This window comes from Lepus europaeus, chromosome 2, assembly GCF_033115175.1.
Source record: "Lepus europaeus isolate LE1 chromosome 2, mLepTim1.pri, whole genome shotgun sequence".
In the NCBI taxonomy this organism is placed as follows: domain Eukaryota; kingdom Metazoa; phylum Chordata; class Mammalia; order Lagomorpha; family Leporidae; genus Lepus; species Lepus europaeus.
This window is the reverse complement of record NC_084828.1, coordinates 143,955,808-143,981,593: the sequence shown is the minus strand read 5'-3', so window position 1 is coordinate 143,981,593 and position 25,786 is coordinate 143,955,808. Positions and strand designations below refer to the sequence as shown.

General features: G+C 49.4%; 1 protein-coding gene across 1 annotated transcript; it reads left to right on the top strand.

The window, feature by feature from the left end:
* The first annotated feature begins 4,251 nt into the window (after positions 1-4,251).
* CLDN18 (claudin 18) lies at positions 4,252-25,230 on the top strand. Its single transcript, XM_062178885.1, has 5 exons — positions 4,252-4,471; positions 18,330-18,494; positions 18,898-19,015; positions 23,593-23,703; positions 25,059-25,230. The coding sequence occupies exons 1-5, from the start codon at positions 4,252-4,254 to the stop codon at positions 25,228-25,230; spliced, it is 786 nt and encodes a 261-aa protein (XP_062034869.1).
* The last annotated feature ends 556 nt before the right edge of the window (positions 25,231-25,786 follow it).

Sequence of the window (25,786 nt, the reverse complement as noted above, 5' to 3'; positions counted from 1 at the left end):
CTTGGCGACACTACTTGGGAAATATTTATAGAGCAGGTTTTAAGCGCCACACCCTGGCAAGCACATTTTACTTTCTAAAACCGTAAGTGACATTACAGGACAAATGAATAACAGGAAGGTATGCTTTTAGTTATTATAGCTGTGTTTTAAGAGCCTTAACAATGAAATAGCTCATATAAGCCATGAACAAAATTAAAAAGCAAATAATAAATGAGAAAAAATATTTTTAGTAATGCATGTAAAAATGTTTGGATCCTTGACAAATAAATAGTCCACACAAATTGATGGGAAAAGTGTTAAGACTAGCAAATAGAGGAGGAAAGAATACAAACTGACAGTTCACGAAAAGGAAAAATCCTTTTTTAAAATTCATGAAGATTTGGGTTTCAGTTTCAAACTCATTAGGAATCGAAGGCAGGCAGGTTAAAGCAATGACTAAGTAGAACTTGGCAATCCCCAGTGTAGATAAGGACGTAGTGAAATAAGATCTTTGTATATAGCTGTTAGAAACAAAGCTCATAGAAAGAAATGTGGTTCTATGTAAAAAAAAAAAAAAATTTTGAAACTTTCCAACCTTAGACAATTTAATTCCACTCCTAGTAACCTGTCCTAAAAGAATAATTAGAAATGCTGACAACAAGATAAGTGTAAAATGTCAGAACAATGCTTTTATTACAAGAAATTAAAAACCTAGGAGATGGTACAGTGTAACTAGACAAAAACAGACACCATGTAGATGAATAATAGAATTTCTGTGCTAGAATACAGCACAGTCCTATGAAACGATGGCTGCAGGAGCTTTTATAACGTGAATACAATTGAGTGAGAAGAGTACAACAGAAAACTGACGCTACAGTTCCCGGACCATGTGAAAATCTATGCAGGAAATTGGTGAAGAAGCACACCAAACGTTTTAGCTAGGATTTAAAAGTATGACTAAATGACTATGACTATGATGAAATAATCATTGAAATTTTCTGTTATGAACACCAGAAGGCAGAGTCAGAAATTAAGAATGTATAACGTGGTAATACTTTGAAAGAAAAAAACTAATAGACGTGTCAATGATTTTTTCTGTTTGTATACTAATCGTCCTCCTCCATAATTTCTAGCTGTAATATTTTATAATTGGCATTTGGGTCACCATCTTGCCTAATTATCGTAAATAATCATACTCATATCATACTCGTATTCCTAAAAAGTCATAAGCTCCTGGAAACTTACCACCTGAAATGACACTTTCTGAGCCATGTGTAAACCTGAATGTAGAGATTTCTCCTAGGATGATGGCAAAAAAAAAAATGTTTGCTCCATGTTGTAGCTGATTAAACAAAGCTCAGCCCCACTGCTGTCAAGCAGAGTGAGACAGGGCTGGCCCAGAGGGCTCGGTTTGATAGGTCTCAATAAGGCCTGTTGCCACGAACAAGGAAGTTGGATTTTCTCTGGGGATCCTCTTCATTCCCTGGCAGAGACAACTAGAAGAGCGGCCCACGCATTTCAGAGTGGGCAGAAAACTCACCCGGAAGTGAAAGCTCACATCTTCCAGGTGAACACATCAGTCTTTGTTGTACAACAAGAAGTGTGCAGACATGCAATTTCTCTCCCCTCATTCAGTGTTCTCCCTAGATGAATAATTTTAGCTTATCCTTGATATGAACTTAAGATTAAAGACACTGTCACCATTTCAACCAAGAAAGGAAAAATTCATTATTGTCTGAATGCTTTTCTCCCCTCATTTGAAATTTTGCATTAAAAAAAATTGCAAGGAGAAGTGGGCGATGAAACTGTTATGAGAACAGACTCAAAACAACCTATTTTATTTTTGTATTCTCAATCTATTATATTGTTGGCATTCTAACCAAAGTACAAGGGGGTGTTAGATAAACATCATAAACTGAAGAGTTAAGGGCCAGCGCCGTGGCTCACTCAGTTAATCCTCCGCCTGCGGCACTGGCATCCCATATGGGCACCGGGTTCTAGTCCAGGTTGCTCCTCTTCCAGTCCAGCTCTCTGCTGTGTCCCGGGAGTGCAGTGGAGGATGGCCCAAATGCTTGGGCACCTGCACCCGCGTGGGAGACCAGGAGGAAGCACCTGGCTCCTGGCTTCGGATCGGCGCAGCGCCGGCCGTGGCAGCCATTTGGGGGGTGAACCAACAGAAGAAAGACCTTTCTCTCTGTCTCTCACACTGTCTAAATTTGTAAAAAAAAAAAAAAAAAAAAAAAAAAAAAAAAAAAATACTGAAGAGTTAAAAGCCAAGCCGATGGAGTTTTTAAGAAATTAAAAAAAAAATTTAAAAAAGTGCCTCTCAGTTGAAACAAGAGTAAGATGTGCCCTGTCTGGAGAAACAGTGGTGGAATCATTCCTGAATCCTTTCAACAACACTGTCCCGTCTAACAGTCAATTCCCGTCCACCAGCAGGGAGCAGCGCCACTTCTTCAGTGCCTCCCACCTTTCAGATAGACTCGGCCTTTAGCTCTACTCAGGGGATGCACAGGCATCAACACTATGGCACCTGGGCTCTTCCAACGGTTGCTTCCAGCCTTGTGTCGGGATTTCTAGCCCATGTTCCATTGTCCACGACACTAATCACAGAATCTAACGTACGGTGGGCAGTCAAGGGGAGTGCTGCCTCCATCCAAGTCAGGGGGAGGCCTTGCCTATTTGCCTTCTGTGTTTGCTGAGAATAAAGGTGTAGCAGCACTGGCTGGGTGCAGCCCAGATAACATTGAAATGTATGGGCGCACGGGCTCATTTCCTGGAGAACGTGCAGTGGTGAGATCGTAGTGAGCATGTAGGGCAGGGGTGGGGGGGTGGGTGTGTGTTTCAGCGCCTGGACATACAGATTTAAGAAGGTCTAATTGAAGTGGCTCTGGATTCAGAAGCCAGACACACACGACCCTCAGGAAGCAGCAGATCCATCAATTCTCTACCGAAATGGAGCTGGCGAGACAAAAACACAGCACCTGATCTCTACAGCCATGCCTTGCTTCACCATCATCTACCAACTGCAATGAAAGCTTCCTGCAATGCGTGGATGCCGATAGTGCAGGGACTCTGGGAGGGAGGGCTCTGACGTGCTGTGCTGGAGTCCCCACACGTCCCCGATGAAGACATTGCGACCTCCCAGGGCTTGGGAGATGGCTCGAATCCCCCAGCACACAGGGTGTCGGTAGCAGTGCCAGGAGCCAGGCACGATGACGTGGTGGGCTAGCTCTGCCGGATCTTCAAGGAGACTTCACTTGTTTATGTATTTATTAGAGAGAGAGAGAGAGAGAGAGAGAGAGACTGACTCCCATCTACTGTACACTCTCCTGTTGCCCTCTATCGCTGGCGCTGGGGCTGGGCTGTGCTGACGCTGGGAGGTGCTAGGTGGAAACTCCATCAAGTCTCCCGCATGGTGGGAGCCGTCAGGGTCTGCACTGTAATTAGCTGGGGGTGAGGAGCAGGAGCTGGCACTCAAAGGCAGGCAGGCACTCCCAGGTGGAAGGTGGGTGTCTGGCAACCAGCCTCTTACCAGGCCGAAAGCCCACATCTCACCTAAGTTTTCAAGCTTGATCATTCACATGGTGCTTTGGCGCCAGGATGTACAGGTCAGTGGAACAAAATCCAGAACTAGAAACACGTAGGCATGAATTTAACACAAGACAGAGGCGCTTTTACAAAGCCCTGGAGAAAAAGGAAGTTCCCTCCTCTGGCCTTCCTGGAACCTCCTGTGTCTCCACATGGTCCTCACGTGGCCCCGTGGCACGTGGCCCCATGGCATGTCTCAGGGCGTGAGATGGAGGTCCATGGGATCCCTGGCTCCTTCTCACTCCAGTTTCAATGCCTGTGGACCAAGAGCAGTGTAACTCTAGGAGCTGGCTTCCTGTTTTCCAACATGGAGACATCCTTGCCTGCCCCCTGCACGTGTCTGGCCATGGGTCTTGCGTGATGACCCCCGCAGTAGTGGACCCGGCACCCTTTCCCCAGGGTGGTGCGCGCTCAGGGAGGCGATGGGTGGAGCTGGGCCGGCCTGGAGGGAGGCGCCCTTCTGCCCACCCAGGCTGTGCAGCACCAACCAGAGGACAAGTGCCTCTTGGGGCTGCTTCCCTAACAAATGAAAAAATAATGCCCTTGAACCACGAGTGAAACTGAACTATCTAAGGAAAACATTGTGAGCAAACACCCGAGCCGAGGCAAACCGTCTGATTAGCAGCGCTCCCCTCAGGCGCGCCGGGCGCACACCTTGGCGGCTGCAGGGCGGCTGAGGCCATGTCCACCACGGCGTACCAAGTGGTGGGCTTCCTCCTGGCCGCCCTGGGGCTGGCGGGCTGCATCGCCGCCACGGGCATGGACACGTGGAGCACCCAGGATCTGTACGACAACCCTGTCACCTCCGTGTTCCAGTACGAAGGGCTCTGGAGGAGCTGCGTGAGGCAGAGCTCCGGGTTCACCGAGTGCCGGCCCTACTTCACCATCCTGGGCCTCCCAGGTAGGCACCGGGCGCACCCTGGGGCAGGACCGGGCGAGCACGCAGGAAGGGCCTGGGCCGCGCTCCTGCCTCTGGGCGTGACCCTGGCGGCTCCGATGCGGAATCAAAGGTGTGAATAACAGGAGAGGCTGGCGCCTTGTCAAAGAGAGCAAAAGTCCTGCAGGCGAGAAATCAGAGAAGGCGAACCCAAGCGCCAGGCATTGCCAGGAAGGAGGCGGGCGGGGTGGGAGGGAGAATGGGTCCACAGCGCGGGGCACACTCCTAATACTATGTTTCTCAAGTAGAAAATCCCTTGTGTGCATCTCTGTGTGGTGTGTGACTTGAACCTGCCTCCACACACCTGGGGGAAAGGGGAGGGGTGCATTTTTTTTTATAGCTGGAAAAGTTTATTGGGAGCTAATTTCATTTCATTTTGATGCAATTAAATTTGCTCTTTGAAAAGTTGGAGTCTCTGTAGGTGCCAAAAAGAAATCACATGGCCGTTAAATTATAAAGATCCTTTTTCTCTATTTTTGTTGAAAAGGTCTGCCTGTCCTCTGTGTGTCAGAATTTAATTACACAGCTGTAATTACAATATTATAATAATGTCATAATTCAAATATAATTACAAATGTGACATCCTGTCACCCCAGAAGATGAAATAAGTTAAACCCCTGCCTTTGAATCCAGATAATTGTTTAAAATAGCACAGCCTACCTGCCTGCTGCTTATTGTGGTTTCCTTAAAACCAAAAAATGAAAATAATCTATCAAGCAATCAGTGGCTCCGAGGGGTGGCCAAGATGGGAGTGTGGTATCAAAAGAGGAGGGATGCTAGATTCTGCCTCGCTGAAGCAAATGCCTCGCAAATAGGAATTTGCAAAACACATTTGCAAGAAATTGTCAAGAGGCTGCAGAGTCCTTGAAACTGTGAAAAGCGACTCAACTCATTCATCTTCCTTTTTCAGAAGGAAGTAGAAGATAAGTATCAGATTCAGAGAATGGGGTTATTTATTCCATTTTGCAAAGTCCCTCATTGTGGGACCAACAGACATCCTGACTCCATGCCAAGACCCGCGTAGGGAAGTGAGGGAGGTAGAGCCTGCCAGAGGAGAGGGAGCCCAGAGGGTGAGGATTCTCAGGACCACTTCCCAGGGCCCCACGCACGCACGTACACATGGTGTCCATCTCTGGATCACTCTGGATCAGTTGCTACACTTGGGGACCCCAATATCCACTCTCCTAAATGGCCAAGCCCCATTGCCTTCACTCTCTGACTTGTCCCTGCTCTTCTACTAAGGGATCGCACCCTCACGGCCCCTCTCGGAATCTCTCCTGTCACCATTGACAGCTCTGTTTCACAGAGCAAGATCCACCGCCCCGCCCCACCACCCCACCAGCCATCCGAAGGCCCTGCGCCATCCTGTCTTGGACAGGGCCCTGGTGGTCAGCCTCTCTCCTTCTGACCCCTGTCACCTCCTCTGCCCATTTATGCTGATGTCCTAATCCCCTGCAAAAACTTCCCTTGATCTTGTCGTTGTCAAGTTCTGTCCTCTCTGGGACACCGACAACCTAATTAGGACCATGTGTTTCCACCACGCCCCACTCTGAACCTTTCTCCATCTGGTTTCTCTCCTTTATCTCTGTTTGCTCCTTTGACAGTGGCATGGAGTCGGGGGGAGTCTTCCAGTCACCAGTTCCTAGTGCATCTCCCTAAGCACTTCAAAACCCAAATACTCCCGGCCATGACTCCCCATTCACTGCTTAACCAGGGGCACACGGCACCCTGCAGCTTCCCTCACCTGCCTCTTACCAGGCCTCTTTCCCCTCCGAGGTCTTTGCCTGTCCTCGTACTATGCTGCTCTGGGCTTGGGCTTGGACACCACTCTTCCCACTGCTCCTGCTTCAGACAGATCCATTTGTTCATCCAGCCATAAATTCCACAAATTTCTTTTCATGCCTACTGGGCAACAGGAACTAGAGGTTCAGGGCCTTTATCCATCAACCACCCTATCTGCAAATCTTCCCCCAAAGCCTCCTCACACCCCCAAACTGGATAAGCCCCCACGCATGTCTGGACCCAACCCAGAGCACTCACAGCAGTAGCATGTGTGCTTGAACTTTGTGCATGGCTCACAAGTCTGAGAAGCCTGGCCGCATACCTGCAAGGGGCACTCAGCACAAGACTGGCCAGGTCTGCGGCTGCAGAGCCCAGGGGAGGGGACAGGCGTGTGCATCACTATCAAAGCAAAACTACTGTGTGTGGCGTGGGGCTAGGACACAGGCGTTTGGAGTGCCAGGAGGAAAGGGGTTAAACAGTGGGAAGAGTGAGATGGGGAATGAGGCTGGGGTTACTAGGGAGTTCTGTCTCATCTGAACTTTAGCAGTTACAATAGCTAACCCGGTTCCCAGCATAAGAGCTGGGAGAGTGAATATTCAGCCAATGGTTGATAAACTAAATAGAAACAAAGAATATTCTGTCTTAAGTGTGTATTCAAGCCATGTGAACTAAAACAAGTCAAGGGTCCCACCCCCACCCCCCAGACAGTAGATCGCCTTTGCACTAAATTTTTGCCATCATGGCTCTAGGTAGAGAAAAGATTTTGTTCTTCCCCTGCCTAGAATTGATTCAATCATTTGCTCATCCAACCATGTAGTCCACAAATATCTTTTCATGCCTAATATGTAACAGGAATTGGAGTTTCAGAGGAGTTACTGTCACCTGCTACAGCAGACAAACACGAACATCCCAGTGGCCTAACCCCGCAGAAGTGCGCTTCCTGCCCACTGAAGCCCACAGTGGGAGGAGCAGCCTCCTTGGTGCTATACTCTTCAAAGTGTCCAGGGCAGGAAGAGAAAAGCTTAAAGAAGGCACCACGGCTCTTCACTGCACCTGCCTGGAGGTGACACATGTCCCTCCCACTCAGAGTGCACTGGCCAGCCCTGGCCACATGGCCCAGGGAGCTGGGAGATGTAGGACATACTAAGTGAGCTCCTGCTGCCCCTCAACAGTCCCTGCCTGGCTGCACCATTCCCACCATGCTAATGTCAACCTGCTGGACATAATTAATACCTTTGAGCACCAACTACTGAAAACCAGGACGAATGCCAAAGACACACACCAGGGACTTCCGTTCAGACAGGTATCTGGAATCCCTCCATGTGTAGAAGGTGGTCTGATACAAGATCCACAGCACGAGGTTTCAGAAGCTGGGCATTTTGGTGGGAGACACCTGGAAGCAGAAGGCGGTGGGGTTTGAGGTGAGCATCTGTGTTGTAAAATGTTCCTGCACTTAACGGCAGAAGGATGGAAATACGGTCATGAGAGAAAAGCAGTTGTTCCCAAAAGGATGAAAAAAGAAAGGGAAAGTAGGGTAGAGAGAGAGAGGAAAGAAGGGAGACAAGGAAGGCGGGGAGGAGGAAAGAGATTAGGGAGAGCTGGACACTGATTCCACATCGGGGACCCCTGAGATGTCTCAGACCCACCCAGGGAGAGATGCTGAGCTCTCTGAGGAGGGCTTTAGGGCACAAGGAGCTGGCAGGAAGGACTGTCCCCTCTCACATCTCCTGGACTGCGACCATGAGTGTCAGGACCTGCAGTGGTGCCTCTAGGATTCATGTGTGTCCTAAGCTGTGGCCAAGGACACCGACACGCCTGCCTTACCCCTCCCACGGCGCTCAGTGCTGCCCACAAAGTCATGGGCAATTGGCGCCTGGGAGTAGCATTGCTTCTGGATGCCATCTTCCAGCTATACTGTGAAAGGGCAATCTAGTGGCCGGGCACTTGGCCCAGTGGTTAGGATGTTGCTGGAGACACCTGTGTCTCCTATCAGAGTGCCTGGGTTCCATTCTTGGCTCCACTCCCAATTCCAGCTTCTTGCTAATGCGCACCCTGGGAGACAGCAGGCGATGGCTCAAGTGGCCAGGTACCTCCACCCACATGGGAGACCTCGACTGGGTTCCTAGCTCCCAGCTTCAGCCTGGCCCAGTCTTGAACATTGCTGGCGTTTGGAAGCAATCTCTCTCTTCTCTCTCTCTCTCTCTTCCTGCTCCTTCCCTCCTCCGATAAATAAAAAAAGAAGTGAAGACTTTTAAAAAAATCATTCTGGGCTGAGCCAGCATGGGAACCAGGGGACAGTTTCCAGTAGCCACCACAATGGAGGTCCCCCACCCTGCGTGCCTGTGTGAAGGGAACAGAAGTCCACTGAAAACCAGGGAGAAAACTTCCCAGGTTTGAATCTGCACAAAAGAAGATGCTTTAAATTACCAGCAGTTGTGGCCATTGGAGGACAGAATGGGTTTCGGAGCAGCCAGTCCTTGGGCAGTAGGTGTGACTACACTATAAATTGGCATCCTGAAATACAAGTATGTGTTGGGTGACTTAGATTTGGCCAACTGGAGTAAGGAACGGGCAGGAAGACTGCTAGGAGGCAAAACTCAAAAGCTGAATGCAACAACGTATGGAAGTGGAGTGAACAGGGGAGGGGAAAGTGGCTGCGTGGCACAGGGACACTTAGGGGGCCCCTGGCAGAGCTGGAGGAGTAACATTGACCGGCCAGGCCCTGATGCCTGGAGAGGACGAGTTAGCAGCAACAGCTGCTGAGAGCATTTCCTTGAGTGTGACAGGGGCTTGGGAAGAGGGACCTGCAATGGAGTTGTGGGTGAAACTCCTGGTTGAAGAGGAAGGCTGCAGAGAGAGCCTAGAAGTACCGCCCTCCAGCAGAGAGGAGTGAGTGCCTTAGAGTGGCCACGGAAAGGCATGCTGCACATACCTAGACTACTTGAGCCAACAGTCAGAAGGATAACTCCCGGGTATTAAATTCCTCCCAGGTACAAGCTCTTGGCTTGCAGAATTCCACTTAACTTGTCATCCCTCTGACAAAAACCATATCATTCTATTTCCGTCTTACAACCATAGAATAACTTAATTCAATTCAAGAGGCTGCATCATATAACCTACAGATAAGCTAATGAGTAGATGGTGGTGGTAGCAAGACTTTTTACCTGTATCTTACAGCTCTGTGTGACTGATGGTCCAAGACGGTCTCTCGTTCTGGGGCACGGTCAATGCACGGCTCTGGGGACAGCGCCCAAAAAGAAAGAGAGCCATTACTTATTGGATGACACGAGGACTCTCCAATTTAATCTTCACAACTCTGCAAGGGAATGCTTCTATGTGTTAGCTTTGTTTTTAAAGGCAGAAACTGAGGCTGGGGGGGGGGGGGAGACAAGGATAACTTCTCCAAAGTCCCTGGAGGGAAGATGGAAGGAGCAGGATGTGGACACGAGGCTGAAAGACTTCCAAGCCTGTGTCCTCTGCCCCTGCCCAGGCCCTGTTTCTTTTCCAGCTAGGAATGGCTGCTGTGGGATTGAAGGCAGCAGTCTGGGCTTGAGCTGGAGGGAAGTGGAGGCTACATCACACACTGATCCACACAGAGCAATACCGCTAACTGGGCACAGCTAGGGCCAGCAAGTCTAAAGAGTGGGTGACTTGCACATCACTCTGATTTCTCCTCCCTCGAGGTAGTGAGAGGACAGAGCAGAGGGCACCCAACGGGCAGGGTGGAGAGGAGGCAAAGACCCGGCAAACAGATGTGCCCGGCTCCATGATGAGACCACAGTCGAGTCAGGTTTTCTCTTGTGTATCTACAAAACATTGGGCTGCATTTGGTACAGGGGCGGGCCCCACGTTCAGGGCATGTGAGCTGGAACCAAAGGCCCGGGCTGGCCACCTCCATCCCTTGCTCTTACTTTCCCCGTCTCTGAGCTGTCTCACAACAGGCACTTGTGTGTATGTGGTCTGCAATGCGTTCCCAAGATCTGGACCTTGGCCTTGGGGAAATGTGTGTCTGTACCCCCCAAAGCTCTTGAACAATTCAGACACTGGTTCTTCCACATTTTTTTTCTTCTCGAAAATCAAGCACCTTTATGGAAGCAAATATCCAAAGATTCAAGTCTTTTTTTTTTTTTTTTGTCCTTTCTTGCACCTACCTCACTTGTGTTCTGATCACTGCACTATTTCTCAGCCCCTCTGCAGGCACTGAGGGCCTTGACTTTTTTCCCATATGACTAGCTACGCTCTCACCCCCCACCCACACCCCCTCCTACCTCAAGAACAAAAGCCACCGGGAGAGTTAGGGAATTTTTCACCAACCTATCAATCATATGTACACACGCTCGAATTAAGGCTTTTAACAAAGCCACATTTAACTAGAGACTAGTTCCCCAAAATCTTAAAGAAACAAATCCGTAAGGAAAAAAATGAGACTAAAGTTTCCTTTCTGGAGGAGCTGCCCTCTTGATACTGATGGAGTGTTTCTGTGTTGAGCCAAGTGCTCACAATCTCATGAAACCAACTTATCTTTCCCCAGTTTACACTGGAAGAAGCTGACCCAGGAGGTGAAGCAGTTATAAGTTAGTTATAAAATTAAAACGAGATCCAGGGGAACCTCTTGGTTTTCAGTCAAGTTGCTTGCTTTCTCGTTGAAAGGGAAAATACTTCAGCACAAGCATGCCTGTGTAAAGGTGTAGAAAGGTCTTAGCATGAATGCGTTGTCCTACATGGCGTAGAGACAATACAGGGAACTGACTGCAAGTCTGCAAAGCCCAGCAGAATCTGGAACTCGGGGATGAAACGAGGCTTCGTGCCTGTTTCTCAATGGGCAAAGCTCAGGCTCAGGGCTCGGACCCCGCACTCAGCATGTGGCTGTGGCACTTGCTGTTTGATGGCATGGTCACCACCCAGCACCATGCCCTGGGGTGCACCAGTTCTTTGGGAAAGACATATCATCAGGGTGACATAGCTGGGTCCTACCTTGGAGATCGCCCAGGTCAGTTCCTACTGCTCTGGGTCATTTATAAGCAATATAAGTATTTCTCGCCATCCTAGGGGCTGGGAAGTCCAGGCCCAGGGCACCAGCAGCCACAGTGTCTGCTGAAGCGTGCTCTCGTCAAAGACAGTGCCTCTGGCTGCATCCCCACGGGGTGGAAGGGACCACCACTGGGTCCTCTTTGACAGAAGGGGAAAAGATACAGACCCCCTCAACCCTAATCCAATCATACGACCTAATCAGTTCTTCAAGACCCCACCTCTTAGCACGGCTGCACTGAGCTTTAAGCTTCAACGTGAACGTACGCATTCACACCACAGCAGAGGCGAGAGGGAAGGGCAGTGCAGATGCGAAGCTTCCCCCACGGCCTCACCGTCAGCACCTCCCCAGCTCCAGTGCTGGCCAGACCTCGCTTCTCTCTTTCCTGGTCTCCCCTCCCTCCTCAGTGCCACCAGGCCCAGGCCTTCCTCTTCCTCCTCTCCCCAAACCTTCTTCCTCTCTTGCCCATCACAATCCTGCACTCACAGGAGTCTCAAATCCTCACCCGTGTTTTATTGCCTTGTGGGAGGACTCAGGGGTGCCTCCAGGCAGGGAAGCCAAGGCTGTGTGAGATGGGCCAGGGGAGGGGAGAAAACCCATCTGTATGGAGCCTGATCCTCAAAGCGTCTCTCTATGGGAGATTTCTCTGTCCCCTCCAGAAAGCTCAGCCGCAGCGAGGTCAGACGACTTCCTAACAACCCGCCCCTGGCATCACACTCTCCTGTAAGGGTTTCAGGAGCTGCAGAGCCCCTCCCTGCTGGGCCCCTCACATCTGACGGGAATCAAGTCTCTTGCAACTTCTTTAAAGAAGCTTTTCCCTGTTGGGCTTCTCCCTCCCCGCCTCTGGACCCTTCCACCAGCTCTTCCTGCCTTCAGCTGGAGGCCAAGTTCGGCCTGGAGATGTTTCCCCCCCATCCCCCTGCCCTACAGAGACCCCTGCCCAGGCCTTTGACTGCTAGTGAGTTGCAGACTCATCAACCCAGTGGCGTCAGCCCCTGGGAGCTTTCTCCTCTCTCTCCTCATCTGAGCACCTCCTCCTAACGCCTTTTAAAGGGAAGTTCTCCCATCTTATTCCTTGAATTACTGAACATCCAGATGAAAAATCTCAGAGGCCAAAACTTTGTTTCTTTAAAAGCTGCCCCAGGTGGCGCACAGGTGTGGGGAGGGGGGTGTGTGCTGAGAACCACACGGGAGGGCTCCTCACCTGTCAGTCCACAGCTCCTTTGGGGGAATAAGGTATTTTGCAACAGAGAGAGAACACTGAGTTCCCTTTTTTGTATTTGCTTCTTCCAGTCCTGAATCCTGCCCACCCCTCGGGTCTGATAACACCTCTTTATTCACTGGGAGGAATGCTGCCGGCACACCTCTGGTGCAGGGAATCAGGCTATAGAGCCACTGACTCACCTGTTATCAGTTGATAAGCCCAGACCTCTTAATCAGAGTATTGAACAGGAGACAGAATGGCGAAAAGAGAAACCTGCCTGTTTGGGGTGGGGGGTGGGAAGGCGGTTCTCTGCTTAGCTGTCTGGAGGAGGAGGAGGATGCCGGATGGCAAAATCTCTCAACTCAAAAGGAAGCTCAGATCGCCAGTGTGCAGCCCCTTGGCAATTGGTACTCATAGCGTGTTTCTAGCAAGGAGTCATGGGGAGCATTTTCTACCACTGCTTGGCACCTGCCCCTTCACAGTTCCCACTCTCAGAAGACCCCACCCACCACCCACACACACACTGGTTTATCTTTCCCAGCTATAGGCTAAAAGAAAGAGGCGGGGCAAGCTGAAAAGAGGTGCTAAAAAATAAAAAGGAGCTCAGGGTCAGGGTGGACCCCTGGTTCAAAGCGGAGTCAGGGTATGGCAAAAACCCAAAAGTCACGTGACAGCAGGAAGGAAGCAAGGCTGCACCATGCAAACCTGACCCAGGAGAGGCAAGAGAGCATCTGAGAGTCCGAGGCAAAAACTGACCAGGAGGCTGGTGTTGTGGCGCTCTGGGACAAGTTGCAATACCAGCATCCCACATGGGTGCCAGGTTGAGTCCCAGCTGTTCTGCTTCCAATCCAGCTCCCTGCTAATGCACCTGGGAAGGCAGCAGAAGATGGTCCAAGTGTTTGGGCCCCTGCACCCAGGGGGCTGCTGTGGCATACTGGCAGCAACTTTCCGAGTCAGGCAAGGCCTCGCTGCTTTGGCGGCCCACCTGCCAGCATCACGTGGTGCCTGACACAGCAACGGCAGGAAAGGCCACAGACCTCAGCCACAGTCACAGCACACACGTGACAAACATTACAACCACCCTAGAGGGAGTCAACGACCTCACCCTTCGCTGAGGATCATGATGTAACTTTTCATGGAATGAGAAAGGGACATCTTAAAATCCTACTTGGGTCATTCTTTATGGTTTGGTTAGTTGCTTTATTGTGTTTGCATTTTAACCAGATGCTTCTCAAAGAGACAAAACATTTTATTCTCTGGGTAGCTTCAGGCTTAAAATACAAATCAGACCTAGAGCAGATTTAAAACCTCTAGCGGGTTCACAGGCAGATAAGAGGTTTGTAAGAAGCCGGGGGAAAGAACATGGAAGTCCCTTCTGTTTTCTCATCTGTCCAGCGTTCTGGCTGTGACATCCAGAACCAGCACAGCCTTAACAAAACTTCCTGAAGGCAAAGGCTGCCCCGCAGGTGTGCTCTGGGCGTCTGCAGAACCACAGGTGTAACTCGTCGTTTAACTGTATGTGTTAAACAGGCCTATAAAGGGCTGGCACTGTGGCATAGCAGGTAAAGCTGCTGCCCACAGTGCCAACATCCCATATGGATGCCAGTTCGAGTCCAGGCTGCCCCACTTCTGATGCAGCTCTCTGCTATGTCCTGGGAAAGCAGTGGAAAATGACCCAAGTGCTTGGGCCCCTGCACCCGCGTGGGAGACCTGGAAGAAGCTCCCGGCTCCTGGCTTTAGATCAGCGCAGCTCCAGCCATTGCAGCCATCTGGGGAGTGAACCAGTGGATGGAAGACCTTTCTCTTTGTAAATCTTTCAAATAAATAAATAAATCTTTTTTAAAAATAGGCTTAGAAGCACACCATGAGCAACTATGCCACTATCACAAAGTATTTTTTTAAATATCTTTATTTATTTGAAAGAGTTACACAGAGAGAGAAGGAGAGGCAGAGAGAGAGAGAGGTCTTCCATCTGGTTCACTCTCCAAATGGCTGCAATGGCCAGAGCTGCACCCATCTGAAGTCAAGAGCCAGGAGTGTCTTCTAGGTCTCCCACACAGATGCAGGGGCCCAAGCACTTGAGCCATTTTCCACTGCTTTCCCTGGCCATAGCAGAGAACTGAATGAGAAGTGGAGCAGCCGGGACTTGAACCAGCACCCATAGGGGATGCCAGCACTGCAAAAGGCAGCTTTACCCACTATGCAACAGTGCTGGCCCCTATCACAAATTATTAACTCAGCCACAGTACCCCCAAAGTGCAAAGAAATTTGCAGTTCAGGATTCCTGGAAAAAATGCAGTCTTTCCAGACTGTCAACCACTTGAAAGCAGAGATTATTTCTCAAGAGATTTTGTACTTCCTGCAGTCTTTGGCAAAGGGTTGGGCAGAGGTCCTGGGCTCTAAAATACTTGACAAATGAACAGCTGAGTTCATGAGTATGTTACTTATGGCTGTGAGGATAGCAGCACCTGCAGGCATGAATCCACGAAGGTGAGCTTGCAGCTCCGCTGATGCCGGCGGTTATTTGAGATGGAAAAGCTTCCCACGGGAATGGGTGGAAGTTCTCTCCAAGGACTCTGGGAGGAGAGGGGATTGTCCTTATCTTGAGAGTCATGTTTACAAATCATCTCCCAGGACAAGTTTTCCTTCACACTATTTTCCGAAAATGCTCCTTTGTACATTGTTAGCATTCATTTCAGAGGCTGACATCTTATGTCTAGGTCTCCAAGCTTGGAGGAGTCACTGTGTAAGGAGCTTCCCTCCAGATCCCTGGGCCTGGGTGGCAGCCAGACCTCCACCTGCTTTTCCAGGGCATTGGACCTCAAAACAGTGTGCTAGGAGACAGTTCTGGGTCTGACCCCAATTCTGCCTTTCCCTTGGTGTGTGTCCTTAGACACTTTCACTTCTGACTCTCAATTTCTTCACCTATAAAAAGGAAATTATATTATCTACATTGCTAAGTTTTGTATGTGGATTGACTAATTTTTTGATGTCTGAAAAGCCCATACCCAATAGCCGTTAATCAAAGTAGCAGGGGCTATAGCAAGTAGGGCAGGACAGAGCTTTCTGTTTTGCTCAGAGCTCCTCTGACACTTTTGCCTCAGCAGTTTAAGCAGATCCCCCCATGATCACCTTCAAGGGGAAAAATATTAAGTATTTCTCTTCTTTTCCATTCTCAAATTGTGGTTTTGTCTGGACATTATTATCTTGTCCTCCTGAGGGTAGGAGGGACAACTCCTTTGCAAGGATCCCACAACCCTTGTTGTTAGAACTTTGCAAGATTTTCAACCATCTGCACATCAAGTTCCTGGCTTGCTCTCTAGGGGCTGTGAAATCCCCACTAAGGTTTTGCTTCTGCCCTTTTTAAAAAAACGTCTTCCTGGAAAACTCCTCACCAAATGTGAAAGGGTGGTTACTGCCACGGGTGGAGATAATGAGTTGCTGGGGCTTTTCCCCTGTTTATGGTTTTCTATGGGTTCTGAAGGTTTTGCAGTGAGCGCTTATTGCTCATAGAATTAGAAAAATGTTCAGCTATTTCAAGCAAAAGAAAAATGCTGGCCTTTCCACCTGCTCTGACACCACACTGTCAGATGCCCCTCACATCTGCAAGGGGCTATAGCAAGGCTCTGACCATGCCCTTGCACCCCAGAGGGATGGAAACTCTCCACCCACACTCAGGCTTGAGAGGTTCGCATTTCTACACACTGATACCATCCTGCACACGTGAGAACTACTTGACTCCAAGCATCAGAACCACAACCTCAATTACCTCAAAGGGGTAAGAGCTTGTTTTTCAATGATGATGCTGGGGTAGCAGCTGGAACCCAAGGACAGAATGTATCTGGACTCCAGGAATAGCTGGAACAAGGAGCTCAAACACTGTCCCCCACCTCCCCTTGGACTGTTTGCCACTGGACGGGGCTCCGCAGCTTTCTCCAGCTGGTGAGAGTCATGGATTCCCAGGACTGCATCTCACACTCTCAGCCCCTGGAGAGAGGCTGACCTGATGCTGTCAGTATCCAGAGTACAAGCGTTCTCCATAAGGGTCTCAGCTGCCCAGTTTGAGTTGGGGGCCCATGCTGGATTCAGTAGCTGTGGTCAAGGGACAAGGTGTGGGGTTGTGGCCTAAAGATCAGGGTCAATCATGCTGCTCAGAGTGTGGCCTGAGGACCCCGCTGGCCCATGAGCTGCCTCTTATCCATCTGAACAGTTCTGCTACCAAAGTTAACAATAGACATTTCTACACTTTTCTAAGAATTTGACGTGTCTGTGACAATCAAGCGTGTGATTTTTTTTTTAATTTTTTCCAGGGCATCAATTTTTGACAGATTTGAAATTAAATGGTTTTATAGTTTTTTTTTCTTTTATTTACTTATTTATTTATTTATTTGAAAGTCAGAGTTACACAGAGAGAGGAGAAGCAGAAAGAGAGGTCTTCCATCCGTTGGTTCACTTCCCAGATGGCCGCAACGGCTGGAGCTGCACTGATCTGAAGCCAGGAGCCAGGAGTTTCCTCCAGGCACCTGGGCCATCTTCCCCTGCTTTCCTAGGCCACAGCAGAGAGCTGGATTGGAAGAGGAGCAGCCAGGACTAGATGCCCATATGGGACAGGTGCCCATATGGGATGCCAGAGCGTTAACCCACTGTGCCACAGCGCTGGCCCCTGTTTTAAAGTTTGAAAAGCATTGGTATAAGTTAGACATGACAGCTCCTTCAGAAATCATGTGCCTAAGAGAGGAAGGGTGGATAACTGGATGACTAAAGCAATGGGCACCCACCACTAATATCTCCACACAGCTCCATGGTTCAGCTCCATTAGACCGACCTGCACAAGGGTCCTTGCTCCCTGGAAGACACCACAGACTGTTTCTTGCGAAAATCATTTCACTTGCAATGGACATGCTTAGTAACCATCTTTCTCCACGTTAGCATAAGCTCCATGGGAACGGAGACCATGTATGATCTGTTAACAACTTTTGTCCTGTGCCCTCTTATGCAGGCTCAATTTTAAAAAATGTTGTGATGAATCACTACACTTTAAGAATGCACTAGAAACAACCGCGGGGTATTCTGGGATGGAATATTCTGGAACCTGCTCATGTCTGGAGATGAGGTCCCTGCAGGAGAGTCCCAGCATGACCCACAGCTACTACTGATTGCTAGGAAGGACACTGCTGGTGAACCATGGTCATGAAGAGAGGCCTGGTGTTTGTATACTGGTCTTGCCATGAACATCTGAAACCCACAGTTCACCGTACCTTAGAGGTTCCTCTTGGAAAGGGACAAAAGTGGAGTAGCCCCGGTATATCACTTAGTGCTTTCCTTATACAAGTGTGCTAGAAATTAATACTTGGTTCTCCTCTGAGCTCATATGGAAAGACAAAAAAAGAAAGGTGTTTGGATTAGAACTCAGACTCCATGGTCTTACCATAATCATCATCGATAGTTTTGTCTGTTACCTTAGACAAGCCATTTTTCCTTTCTGAACCCTAGAGCATCAAGGTTTAGAACGAGCAGACTGACGTGGGCAAATTCCAAGGGCTTTCCAACTCCAAATGTCCATGACTTTCTCACTCTGTAGACATCCGTGTGTACCCATCATCAGTCAGAAGATGGTGAGTGAGGTGTTTTGTAGTTCCCACAGTCCCCCCTCCTTTGACAAAGACAAGGTGCGTGGTTCACGGGCTTTACAGATCAGAGGTTTCGCGGTGGTTGGCTGTGGGTTCTGTGTTTTGTTAAAGCAGAGCATACTGACCTGTGGTGAAATGGGCTCACTTGTCCGCTGCTTCTTGCCCCTTGTCCCACAGCCATGCTGCAGGCGGTACGAGCTCTGATGGTCGTGGGCATTGTCCTCGGTGCCTTTGGCATCCTGGTGTCCATCTTCGCCCTGAAATGCATTCGTATTGGCAGCATGGAGGACTCTGCCAAGGCCAACATGACGCTGACCTCCGGAGTCATATTCATCATCTCAGGTAAACTCAGGGCTTGGGGTTCCCACGCTCACACCCGCTTCTGAGAATGTCCTAGCAAAATCATCTTGGTGGTGGAAACGTGGCTCCTCTCCATGACTGAACACTGGGATTCCAGACTGAATGTAGAGGTCCTACCACACTTACCCTTGACCATGAGATATATAGGAGACCTCTTTCTGCACTCACACAAATCCTTCCAGAATTAGTGAGACAGGAGATAAGCACCTGGCACACTGTCTAGCACATGGTAGGAATCCAATCATTAGTGCTTGTACGGATCAGTCTGTAACAGAAATGGAAAATTCTGGAATTTGCTCACCTAACTCATTTAAGCGTAAAGTGCCTCAGAAGCGTTGTGATTTCTAACAGCTGACTCTGGGGCTCTCTTGTTCTCTGTCCACAGGTCTGTGTGCAATTGTTGGAGTGTCCGTGTTCGCCAACATGCTCGTCACTAACTTCTGGATGTCCACAGCTAACATGTACAGCGGCATGGGTGGGATGGTGCAGACAGTTCAGACCAGGTAACCTCCTAATCCATGGCTCTCTAGCCCTTGGCGAATATTGTCCTAAGAATCTGATTAGTGCCTAATATGACTGTCAGCACCCGAAACAGCAAAAATGTATCAGAGGCAACCATGCCGTATCATCAATCAACAGTGATCTGTAAATTCATAAACTTCAATTTCAGTGAAATAGCCTTGGTGATCTGACTTGAGGCTGATCTGACATTGGCATTGAAATGTAGTGACAGTTCACAGTATTTATCTCACACTCTTACACAGGCCCATTGTGGTGGCAATGAAACAGGCACCATTAACTCAGGCATGTAAATGAACATCAACCTCCATCTACCGTCCATAATGGGGACCCAGCTAGGAACAGGTAAAAGCTTGAATAGAAATGAGCAAGATGCAGTGTTAAGCGCAAGAAGGGGATAGTCCTTCCTTGTACAGCTGCCTCTTCATCTCATTCATTAACTCAATCATTCTACAAAGGTTCTGAGCACCTGCTGTGGGTTGGGAAGTGTTCGTGGGGCTGGGGACACAGACAAGGTCCCCACTGTCATGGAGGTTACAGTCTAGCACAGGAAGATGAGACCCCACTGTAACTGGTGCCTGAGGAGGGTAGAACTTTGGAAAGATGGGAAAGCAATACCAACATCTGCACTGGTTTAGTCACTTCAAAGGCACGGATCCCGTACCAAGCACCAGCAAGCAAAACCCTGAAGGAGAAAGATTTGTTCCAGGACAGCAATAACAAATATCACACCTAAGTGACCCACCCGTCATCTCTGGGGTGGAGGCACTCCCTTGGCCTTTCTCTGGCCATATCAACAGACAGGGGGCCAGGGGGAGGATGTGACAAGCCCATTGCTGTCCGGCCCCCCGGAACTCCAGTCTCCATCCATGTGTCTTCTGAGTCTCCAAGCTGGGAAGGAGATGGTCCCCCTAAGCTTCCTTGCTCCTCCGTGATTCTCCCGTGGCCCCTTGGTTACAGAGGCAGCTTAGAATTAGGCTGAATAACTCAGTCCAGTGTGCTGGAGACTTCCCCAGTTGTAGCATTAAAAGTTGCTTGGCCTGGGAAACTCCTCCCTGTGGACAGAGCAGAGTGGTTTGTCACCGTACTTAGAAGGGCTCACAATGCCCAGAGAATCTGGGTGCCTTATGTCTGCCCCAGCCCAGAGGAGCCTCTTACCACCCACCTGGCGTGCCCCTCTCTCACACAATCTCCCTCATACCTGCCCTGTCCCTTGGGCAGGCAGCTTTAGTTGTGGGCTAAAGGCTACGAGATCCTGAAATTCCTCCTTATGTTCTCTCTCCGTGGATGGGCAGCTGTCTTTCCCCTTCCGTCTTCTTACTTTCTCTGCCTAGACGTCATACAAGAAAGATCTTGACAGTCAACTCAACAGGGCTTTGGCTCCAGTGTCTCATTTGGTCCTAATCTCCCCTCCTCTCCTGCTCCCTTCCTCTGTCACTGCTGTGCTGTATGTAGGGTTCAGCCCAAGTCCTGGAGCAGGGCTACAGACTGCCCACCCTCTCACTGCACCCAGCCTGCAAGGGGTTTGTATCAGACGGGACACTTCATTTATATTCTGAATTCATCGCCAACTTTTAAAAATGGGAAGTGTCACAGGCTGGGTTCCTCAGAAACAGGTCCTGAGAAGAGACTCCATGTTGCACCTGTTTATTAATGGGGGAGCGGGGCACTGGTTACGGAGTAAGGGGAGCAGTAGCCAGGCAAGGGTGTGATTTCCGGTGAAGTCTGAGATGACGGCTGATCCCGAGGGAGTTGTGCAGCATGAAGCACAGTGTGGTCTCCACTGCAAACCAGAGAGCTGGGCTTCCGTGTCCTGGTGCCAGTCACCCTCTGTTCATGTGAGCACAGTGGCTTCCGGAGCTGAACCAAAGCCAGGCCTGCAGGAAGGGTCACAAGGTCCGAGAAGTAAAGGCAAACGGATGCACAAGCTGGGGAAGTGACACACAGAAATGGTTAAAGGGGTAGAGTGCCATTAGCGTCTGCTACACAAACACACACACACACACAGCCATGCACATACACACACAGAGACATGCACACACACACACCTGTTTCTCCAGCTTTGTGCAAAATAAATCAGAAGATCTGACAGCACAGTACCCTCATTCTCAAATGATAACCATCTCTAAGCCAGAGGCTGGGGCCCTTCAGTAGGGCTCACACAATCCCAAATGCTCCCAAGTGGCCAGCGCTCAGACCATTTATTATCATGCATATCAGATTCCCCCTTCCATATATTAGTGTCAGGAAGATGGGAGTGGGCTGTTGGCCTAGTGGTTAAGACACTCATTCCATATCAGGATTCTTGGGTTTGAAACCCACCTCCAGCCCCTGACTCCAGCTTCCCTCTAATGCAGGCCCAGGAGGCAGCAGTGAGGGCTCCTGCTCCTCGAATTGGAGCCCTGGACGGAGTTCCTGGCTCCTGGCTCCTGGCTCCTGGCTCCTGGCTTCAGCCTGGCCCAGTCCTAGCTGTTGTAGGCATTTGGGTAGTGAACCAGCGCATGGAAGATCTCTCTCTCTCTCCCTCTCATTCTCACTCTTGCTCTCTTCTATCTCTATCCCTCTCAAACTATTTTCTTATATGTCACTCACTTCATTCATTTATGTTGCTTTCCTGTCTCAGCTGAGAATTCAGATTTGCTATCCTTGACTCACAGAATTTAAGTTGACAGGGACACCTTGCTCCCCATACACAGATTAACAATGAAAACCTTGAGAGAAGATTGACCTGAACTGAATCCTGACAAGGCCATGTCCTTCTTGGGTCTCTGGAGAAATTACTTTGCCTCTCATTCACCCTATCTCCCATCCCAGGAACTATTGAAAGAATTAAATGAGGTGGTGGTAAAAAGTGCTTACCGTAGTATCAGTAAGGACTCCATAAAAGGCACTGATTTGATGTTGTTGTCACCATGTACATACCCTATAGGGGTATCAGTGACAGGCACTGTTTCAGGATAGAGGAACCAGGGCTGGCTCCAGGAAAGCCACTCAGAAGCCCCCAAGCTGGACCCCCAAGGAAGAGGCCTGCTCTTTATCCCCAGCCATGCTGGGTTGGAGGAGGTGGTGGAATGGGGGTCTTTCATTCCAAGGTAGCTGCACCCAAACCAAATATGGGTGTTTTATTTTTTCCTAGTCCAAAGGAAATGAAGCAGCCTACAGGAAAATTTTCTCCTATAACTTCTTCAAGGGCTAATATCAGCCAAATAATTTTGCCCTACACATTCCTCTTGGTCATGAGGCCTATGTGGTTTACTCAATCCTACTAAGCTGTGTGTGTTTCCCAAGCACATGGGAATTATCGTATTTTCATGGCTTGCAGAGGTCTGCACAGATATTGCTGTCTTCCCACAGCTGGCCTAGCGGTATTAGCTCATGTAGCAGATTCCAAACATATTAGCAATCGGTGGTATTCTACAGTGGTCCCCAGGCTCTACAAGGGACAAAAAGGGGAACACCCAGAGGGAAGGCTTCGGCCATGCTGCTCCTTTTCTGCAGGACTCTTGCAGATGGGGGTTGTTACCAGCTAACACTGAAATACCCACTGACAGCCTAATAGTTTTTGGTCACTGAGGATCTGGGGCTATCCCTCTCCACCATCCAAAAATGCCCACTCAGAATCACAACCGTTTTATTCTTGGAGGATTTTGTTTCCCAATCCCTGATGTGACTGAGTCCTGTTGGAGGCGGATCTCACAGGGGAAGGGTACCAACTCTGCACTCAGAATGCCTCCACTTAGGAATCTAGGGGGGGCTGAGACAAAGGTACCATAAGGGCAGGGTCTCTGTCCATCTTGCGCACCCCTCTATCCCAGTGCCAGAAGACAGCAGCAGGTGCATAGCAGCAACTCAACAAGTGCCCATTGGACAAATGAGTCATCAAATGAATGGAAGCCTGACGGGTCACTTCAGCTTAGTTCTTCCTGAAGATAGTTCTCCTACCTACCTGTGTGGATGGTTGCAATGTGTAGAAACCTTTGCTTTTTCATTAATACAACGAAATACCTGAGGCGGGCAACATTGTGAAGGCAAGCAGCTTGTTTTGGGGGTACAAGGTCAAAGGGCTGCTACTGGGGATGCCCTTCTTTCCAGAAGTTTTAAGGCAGCGTGGGTGTCACAAGGCAAGAGTCGGGTGGCCCATGTGTATATCTGTGTCTGTCTGGTCTCTCTCCCTCTTACACATCCAAAATATCTCACTCATGAGACTCAACCCTACCAACCTCCTAGCTGGATTAAGTCTCCACCCTTTTAATACATATACATTATTAATAGCAAATATTGTATATAGCAAATAATAAATTATTTGGCTTTTAATACCACACAATGGGACTGCATTTCCACAGAGGAAGCCTTGGAAAATGCTAAAACCTGCTCCTGGGCCCACCGTGAGAACACAAGGATCGAGAAATAACAACTCCACCTCAAACTTCTCTTGCCAAACGTTCAAGAGGAGAGGGTTACCCCAAAAGGGGGACCAGGGGAGGGGGCCGCAGCGGGGTTCAGTGGGCGGAGCATGGGGAGCTGCAGCAAGCGCATTCACCTCCGCTGTCTCCTCACTCAGGTACACCTTTGGCGCAGCTTTGTTCGTGGGCTGGGTGGCTGGAGGCCTCACCCTGATTGGAGGTGTCATGATGTGCATCGCCTGCCGGGGCCTGGCCCCTAATGAAACCAAGTGAGTCTCCCCGTTAGAGGTTTTGTTAATTCAGAATCCATTTCCATATATAATTTGGATCCCAGAACAATTCATCTAGGTATATGGAAGAACTTTCTCAATTAAAAGTTTATTGAACCTTCTCTTTTGTAAGGAACTTAAAGAACACAGCATAAACATTTCAGGCTGGGCAAATTTAGGTGTGATCCTATTTGAAGGGGAAAAAATACATACTTCTGGTTTCTTTGGAGCTCCAGCATACTGTAACTCAATCGTTGTCAGCTGGAGCCAGCCCCCTCCACATACCCCATTGCAGGGAGGGATGCCTATCTGACAACATCCGAAGACACTTTGGTGGGGGAGAGGAGGGACGGTGCTAGCATCTAGTGGGCAGAGGCCAAGGAGGCTGCTAAACACTCTGCAAAGCACAATCCAGACCCCAACAATGAAGAAGCATCCATTCCGCATTGCCAGTAGCACCACTGTTGAGAGACACGGCGATCACTGCACAAAAGGACCTGGAGCTGGTACAGCTGGAGTCCAGTGCGGTTCTGCGGCCAACTAGCCCACGGCCTCCAGTAGTCAGCTGGCCCCCCGGCAGCCTCTCTCCCAGCCCCTGTGGGTGGCTCTGACAAAATCCCTCAGAGTGGGCCATGTATTTCTCCTGGATCTGGAGATGGGGAAGTCGAAGACCAGGGTGATGGCAGGTTTGGTGTAAGGGCTCATCTTTAAGATGTGGCCTTTTGCATTCTCCAGAGAGGAGCCATGCTACTTCCTTGCCTGGCAGAAGGCACGGAAAGGAAAGAGTGTTTGCCCTTGGACACGGAGCCATTTCACGGGGCTCCTGTCCATCCATGAGGGTGCAGCCCTCATGATTTAATGCCTTCCCAACAGGCCACCTCTTCATGCCACCCCTGTAAGGATTAAGTCTCAGCCTGAACTTCAGAGGGGGAGATTCAAACCATGGCAGCCCCTGTTACCTTGTCCATAAAATAAGCAAATCGCAGAAAACGGGTTGCATGGAGGCACTTTCCAGTTCACAAATTCTATGATTCTTTGCCAAACACTGTTTCTCAGACGTGGTGTTTGGGTTCAGCTTCATTTTAAGTGACTTAGGGAAAGTGCTCACTAGTCACCAACTACTGGCTCAGCAAGGCTCTAACACAAAACAAGGAATTCTGCTCTACTGCAGAGGCAGGAAAACCAGTGTCCCAAAGCCTAGGGTGATCAACTGTCCAGTTTGCCCAAGACCAATGCATTCTGGGGACAGTGGATTTTCAGTGTTGAAACTGAGTGACTCCAAGGTAAATGGAGAAGCTGTAGGAATGGAGGACACTCCTACACTCGCCGTCATGCAATGTTTCTTTTTCTTACAGCTACAAAGCCGTGTCTTACCACGCCTCAGGCCACAACGTGGCCTACAAGCCAGGAGGCTTCAAGGCCAGCACTGCCTTTGGATCCAACACCAGAAACAAGAAGATTTATGATGGGGGCGCCCATGGAGAGGATGAGGTACAATCTCATCCTTCCAAGTACGACTACGTGTAATGCTCCAAGACCTCCCGGCATGGGCAGAGGAAGCCCCCGAAGCGAGCACATCCAAAACATAAGGAGATTCCACCTTGAGCCCTTGTTGCTTTGACTCCCAGCTGGACGTTAGGAACGCACTCATTTCCCCTGTAAGGAAGACCACATGGTCTTGGCCACACTTGTGTCTCTCTCTCTAAACATTCCGTCCCCAAACGGCTGAGTCCCCATGCATGAATGAGAGGCATTTTCCAATCCTCTACTCCCTTCTTTGTAACCTTTCCTACCTGATGATAGTAGGTCACCTGCAGCCCTATCTGACACTATGCTGATTGAGACAGGCTTCCCCTCTTCCGACATTCCATTCAATAAGCCCATTGCTGATCTATTTCCCAGCTCATCCTCAAAAAAAAAAAAAAATGAAAGGAAAAGAAGAAAGTAAACCAAAAAACATCATTTTCTGCTGTTTGATGGTTGCCACCCCCATTCCCCACTGGGTTACTAATAAACACTACTTGAAGAGGAGGAGATAGGGGAAAGATACCTATAGTAGCTCCAGCCCCTCCTCAGGTGTTCG

Coding starts and splice junctions, on each gene's coding strand:
- CLDN18 (XM_062178885.1), top strand. CDS start 4,252: ATGTCCACCACGGCGTACCAAGTGGTGGGCTTCCTCCTGGCCGCCCTG. Junction 4,472..18,329: donor CACCATCCTGGGCCTCCCAG/GTAGGCACCGGG, acceptor CTTGTCCCACAG/CCATGCTGCAGGCGGTACGA. Junction 23,704..25,058: donor CTGGCCCCTAATGAAACCAA/GTGAGTCTCCCC, acceptor TTTTTCTTACAG/CTACAAAGCCGTGTCTTACC.